Genomic DNA, 6,475 nt, shown 5'->3' with positions numbered 1-6,475 from the left:
CACTGAGGAAACTTCAGTTTCTCCCAGACACAGGAAGGTAGAATGTGTAAGAAACATATTTGCCTATTTAACTGACAAAATGAATGACAACTTGTCTACATCCACAATATTCTATATAACTGCATAGTCTATTATTGAGAAGTTAGGATATTTCAGAAATTTTTTAGACTTAAAAAAATGAAAGTCAACTATTGTCTTTGTTTTCTTTGCCACAACCTGAACTGAATTGTGTTGCTACATGAGAAATATAGATATTAAATTATATTAGTTAATTTAATTAGATACAATCCAAGGTGAGTGATGTGAAAGTCTTTGGGACTCTTTGTGACCCCAAGGACTTTAGCCTGCCAGCCTCCTCCATCCAGGGAATTCTCCAGGCCAGAATACTGGAGTGGGTGGCTGTTCCCTTCTCCAGGGAATCTTCCCAACCCAGGGATCGAACCCAGGCCTCCTGCATTACAAGTGGATTCTTTACCATCTGAGCCACCAGGGAAGCCCACAATGCAAGGTAAATGTTTACAAATGCTTTAACATAAGTGTAAATGCATTGTAATAGACTGCAATGTATAAGCAAATTTTTCAACAGTCATATACACTGAGGGTCCCTGAATTGTGCAGAGTTTTTATTTCACATTTAACAGAATTTTTGAATCAGTCCACTTGGTTCTGTCCTTAACTTTGTGGAACTGCTGCATACCTCACTGGATATACAAATTAGTAGATTAAAATGATTCAGAATATACAACTATTTTTCCCAGGACACAACATCCACGTGGCATTTTTATATTTGAATCTATATATGTATAGATTATAGACAGATAATTATATATAGAATCTATGTAATTATATATAGAATCTGTTTGTGTATATATTTTTTACTTTTTCTCTTTCTATCACAGCAGGTGACTAGAAAAATATGAAATGGAAATGAAGAGAATGAACAGGAGGAATGATTAGGGACTCTAGGGACTGTGACATAAAATTCAGCAAAAGGAGTATATATGAAGGTAAATTTATTGTAAGAGTATGCAAGTATACAGGCTCTGTTATGGCTAAAATTTAAGTACGTAACCAATTTTCTACATGCTTCTATGAGAATTAACTCACTTAATCCTTATAACAACTGCATTAGGGAGGTACTTCTATCACTTCCTTTAAAAATGGGAAAATTGAGGAAAAGATATTTAAGGAAATGTTAGCCATGACAGTGTTAGATGGCTGCACTAGGAATTTAACCCACGTAGACTGTCAGCACTCTTGATTACTGTGCTATTTAGCATGGATTTGAATGTGTGTTTCTGTCAGTATAAGATATATGTATATATGTAAAAATGTACATCTTTGTACATATGCTTTTGTGAACACACTTGTTAAATTTTGTCTGTTCATAATAATTTGGAACCTCAAAATGCATACTTTTGTTTTATATATACTGGCATCAAACATTAATGTGGAATAAACAGTGATGTGTTTTAAACAAATGTAGAATAAACAAGATTTCAGTTTATACTAATAAAAACATAAGAGTTCAGAGGAATAGGAAAAAACCTCCTCATTCTTTTGTCCTTTCATAGCAAACATTATTTAGGATTTTGCTTGAAGACATTTCCAAAAAAATTTAAACTGCAGTACATCCATATTTAGAACAAGAAATGTTTTTGTCAAGAATTGGTAGTAACTACTGGATTGAGAGACAAATAGCTGTCACATTTGAGATACTTAAAGAAAATGAAATTTATCATAATTATCTTCAGAAAATAGAGTAAGTGCTACTAGACAGAATATATATGCAGCCAGAGTAAAGCTTAATATTCTAATTTTTTAATTACATGAGAACTTATTCACTGTTATGGTTGGTGGAAATAATGGTATAAATAAAGTTCTTCACTCCCAAACTTCTTGAGGCTATTTTCAGGAAGAAATGAACAATCAATCGTCCTTGGAGTAGTGTAATGCTCAAATTTACACTAAATTTAAATGCTAGTGGAAGTGAGAAATAGATTTAAGGGACTAGATCTGATAGATACAGTGCCTGATGAACTATAGAATGAGGTTCATGACATTGTACAGGAGACAGGGATCAAGACCATCCCCATGGAAAAGAAATGCAAAAAAGCAAAATGACTGTCTGGGGAGGCCTTACAAATAGCTGTGAAGAAGAGAAGTGAAAAGCAAAGGAGAAAATGAAAGATATAAACATCTGAATGCAGAGTTTCAAAGAATAGCAAGAAGAGATAAGAGAGCCTTCCTCAGCGATCAATGCAAAGAAATAGAGGGAAACAAGAGAATGGGAAAGACTAGACATCTCTTCAAGAAAATTAGAGATACCAAGGGAACATTTCATGCTAAGATGGGCTCGAGAAAGGACAGAAATGGTATGGACCTAACAGAAGCAGAAGATATTAAGAAGAGGTGGCAAGAATACTCAGAAGAACTGTACAAACAAGAGCTTCATGACCAATATAATCATGATGGTGTGATCACTCACCTAAAGCCAGACATCCTGTGAAGTCAAGTGGGCCTTAGAAAGCATCACTACAAACAAAGCTAGTGGAAGTGATGGAATTCCAGTTGAGGTATTTCAAATCCTGAAAGATGATGCTGTGAAAGTGCTGCACACAATATGCCAGCAAATTTGGAAAACTCAGCAGTGGCCACAGGACTGGAAAAGGTCAGTTTTTATTCCAATCCCAAAGAAAGGCAATGCCAAAGAATGCTCAAACTACCGCACAATTGCACTCATCTCACATGCTAGTAAAGTAATGCTCAAAATTCTCCAAGCCAGGCTTCAGCAATACGTGAACAATGAACTTTCAGATGTTCAAGCTGGTTTTAAAGAAAAGGCAGAGGAACCAGAGATCAAATTTCCAACATCCACTAGATAATGGAAAAAGCAAGAGAGTTCCAGAAAAACATCTATTTCTGCTTTATTGACTGTGCCAAAGCCTTTGACTGTGTGGATCACAATAAACAGGAAAATTCTGAAAGAGATGGGAATACCAGACCACCTCACCTGCCTCTTGAGAAATCTATATGCAGGTCAGGAAGCAATAATTAGAACTGGACATGGAACAATAGACTGGTTCCAAATAGGAAAAGGAGTATGTCAAGGCTTTATATTGTCACCCTGCTTATTTAGCTTATATGCAGAGTACATCATGAGAAACGCTGGGCTGGAAGAGGCACAAGCTGGAATCAAGATTGCTGGGAGAAATATCAATAACCTCAGATATGCAGATGACACCACCCTTATGGCAGAAAGTGAAGAGGAACTAAAAAGCCTCTTGATGAAAGTGAAAGAGGAGAGTGAAAAAGTTGGCTTAAAGCTCAACATTCAGAAAACTAAGATCATGGCATCTGGTCCCATCACTTCATGGGAAATCGATGGGAAACAGTGGAAACAGTGTCAGACTTTATTTTTTCGGGCTGCAAAATCACTGCAGATGGTGATTGCAGCCATGAAATTAAAAGATGCTTACTCCTTGGAAGAAAAGTTATGACCAACCTAGATAGCATATTCAAAAGCTGAGACATTACTTTGCCAACAAAGGTCCATCTAGTCAAGGCTATGGTTTTTCCTGTGGTCATGCATGGATGTGAGAGTTGGACTGTGAAGAAAACTGAGCGCCGAAGAATTGATGCTTTTGAACTGGGGTGTTGGATAAGACTCTTGAGAGTCCCTTGGACTGCAAGGAGACCCAACCAGTCCATTCTAAAGGAGATCAGCCTTGGGTGTTCTTTGGAAGGAATGATGCTAAAGCTGAAACTCCAGTACTTTGGCCACCTCATGCAAAGACTCATTGGAAAAGACCCTGATGCTGGGAGGGATTGGGGGCAGGAAAAGGGGACGACAGAGGATGAGATGGCTGGATGGCATCACCGACTCGATGGATGTGAGTTTGAGTGAACTCTGGGAGTTGGTGATGGACAGGGAGGCCTGGCATGCTGTGATTCATGGTGTCACAGAGTCGGACAGGACTGAGTGACTGAACTGAACTGAAATGCTCAAATATCAATTAGACAGTGGTGGGAAGATGGAGTGGAAGGGCCATGTAACTTACTAGTACAAGGGCAAGGGAGAGGGGGAGTTGGGGAAGAAAGTTCCAGAGAGGAGATGAAGCTATGCTGAAACTCAATAATAGATTATTAGCTAGATGGACAAATAGGGAGGAAAATTTCCAGCCCCTTCCACCAGGGGAAAATAAACACAAAGGAAAGGAAATACATGCATTCAAGGCACATACGAAAAGATGCAAGTAGTTTGCTGTGACTATAACACACGGTCCATTGGATAAAAGGTGAGACAGAAGTCTCTATCAATAGTCAGTACCTTGATCTATAGATTTTCATCAATTATATTAATAAATTTGATTTTTAACTTGGAGCAAGGGTAATTTTCATTTAGCAAAGAACAATCTGATGGAGAAAGCTTGGAAGATGAGATTTTTTTTTTTTAACTGTTGCAATGATGGGATTATCTCAGCAGTACAATATAGACATGATGTGAATGGCTGTGACAGTCTTCACATGGTTGCCTCTTCTTCATTCACATCTCAGCTCAGGCTTCTCTTCATCAAGAACCCTTTTTGAACAGCCAATTTAGTTGATCAGTAACAGAACTTACCTGTGTTTTAATTCTATGCATTGTAACAATTATTTATTGAATAGTCATTTAATTATTGCTTTCCTTAACTAAATAAGTTCCCTTTGGAAAGAAGTGGTATTTTTTCATTGTTTTAAACCAGGACCTACAGTAACTGCAAAATACTTTGAAAGTATTCTGCTCAATAAATACTTGTTGAGTAAATGAGTTAAGAAAGTAAGTCAGTGGCCAAAGAAGAGGAAAGAAATAGGTATTTGAGGAACTTCATTTGATAAAAAGAAGGAATGAAAGAGATTTGTGCTGACTTTTTTTCCCCCATTTTATGCCTGCTGACTAGATACACTGTGGACAAATCAATTGGGATGGTTACCTAGAATAGTACTGGTTTCAGGATGAGTATAACTTCCAAACTTTAAAACTTTAAATTATAGGTAAGAAATTTATCTCTTTGGCTCACTGGAGCTTATTAAGAGTAATATAAAGATTTATATTTCTATCTGAAAGAATCTTCCTGATGACTTTGCTTTTCTTTTCTTCAGGTCATGAACCTCAATTGTTCCTTGTGGCAAGACAACAGCATGTCTGTGAAACACTTTGCATTTGCCAAATTCTCTGAGGTCACTGAACAGTGCTTCCTTTTATTTACCCTCATCCTACTTATGTTCTTAGCATCACTGACAGGCAATGTTCTCATAGCTCTTGCCTTCTGGACCAATCCAGCCCTCCATACCCCCATGTACTTCTTCCTGGCCAACTTGTCTCTCTTGGAGATTGGATACACTTGCTCTGTCATACCCAAGATGCTGCAGAGCCTTGTGAGTGAGGCCCGAGGAATCTCTCGGGAGGGCTGTGCTACACAGATGTTTTTCTTTACATTATTTGCTATAAGTGAGTGCTGTCTTTTGGCAGCCATGGCTTTTGATCGCTATATGGCCATATGCTCCCCACTTCACTATGCAACACGAATGAGTCGTGGAGTGTGCGTCCATTTAGCAATGATTTCTTGGGGAGTGGGTTGCATAGTAGGCTTGGGCCAAACCAACTATATTTTTTCTTTGGACTTCTGTGGCCCCTGTGAAATAGACCACTTCTTCTGTGACCTCCCCCCTATTCTGGCACTAGCCTGTGGGGATACATCCCATAATGAGGCTGCAGTCTTTGTTGTGGCCACTCTTTGCATTTCCAGCCCATTTTTATTAATCATTGCTTCTTATGGCAGAATTCTAGCTGCTGTATTGGTCATGCCCTCCCCTGAAGGCCGTCAAAAAGCTCTTTCCACATGTTCTTCCCACCTGCTGGTAGTAACGCTCTTCTATGGCTCAGGATCTGTCACCTACTTGAGGCCCAAGGCTAGCCATTCACCAGGGGTGGATAAACTCCTGGCCCTCTTCTATACTGTGGTGACATCCATGCTCAACCCTATCATCTACAGCTTACGGAACAAGGAAGTCAAGACAGCTCTTCGGAGAACTCTGGGCAAGAAAAAGTTTTGATTCCTGGGTAGATAGCAGAGGAACATACAAATTCCTCTTTGCAAAAGATGCATACTCAACCTAAGAGGAAAGACGAAAGGAAGGAGGGAGGAAAAAATATTGTACTTGTCAAACTATTTTGCAAGAACATTCTTTAATAACAGTGATTGTAACAATTCTTGTAATTCCGGAGACAGCTCTCTTCCCATAGCTAAAGTTCTGACTGCCAAATTCTGGAAAGAAGTTGGCTATTAAAGAATTTAATAGGCGAGTCCAACATTACACAGGTTTTCCAAAATATTTCAGGTTAAAAGTATAGGTTTAGAGTATAGATTGCCAGATTATATCTCAGAAGCTTGGCAAATTCTCACTCTATACTCTTAGGCATTGTATAGCCCCT

The 6,475-nt window shown here is 38.5% G+C and overlaps 1 protein-coding gene across 1 annotated transcript; it reads left to right on the top strand.

Annotated features, from left to right (window-relative positions):
* Positions 1-5,145: 5,145 nt before the first annotated feature.
* On the top strand, positions 5,146-6,096 carry LOC102281024 (olfactory receptor 10C1-like). The gene has a single exon (XM_014482748.2). The coding sequence runs from the start codon at positions 5,146-5,148 to the stop codon at positions 6,094-6,096; it is 951 nt and encodes a 316-aa protein (XP_014338234.2).
* Positions 6,097-6,475: the final 379 nt, after the last annotated feature.

Source organism: Bos mutus, chromosome 23 (genome assembly GCF_027580195.1).
Source record: "Bos mutus isolate GX-2022 chromosome 23, NWIPB_WYAK_1.1, whole genome shotgun sequence".
Classification (NCBI taxonomy): domain Eukaryota; kingdom Metazoa; phylum Chordata; class Mammalia; order Artiodactyla; family Bovidae; genus Bos; species Bos mutus.
Note: the sequence above shows the minus strand (reverse complement) of the source record. Positions and strands in the feature narration are given on the sequence as shown.

Bases quoted from the DNA above. Each gene is read 5' to 3' on its own strand.
- LOC102281024 (XM_014482748.2), top strand. From the start codon at position 5,146: ATGAACCTCAATTGTTCCTTGTGGCAAGACAACAGCATGTCTGTGAAA.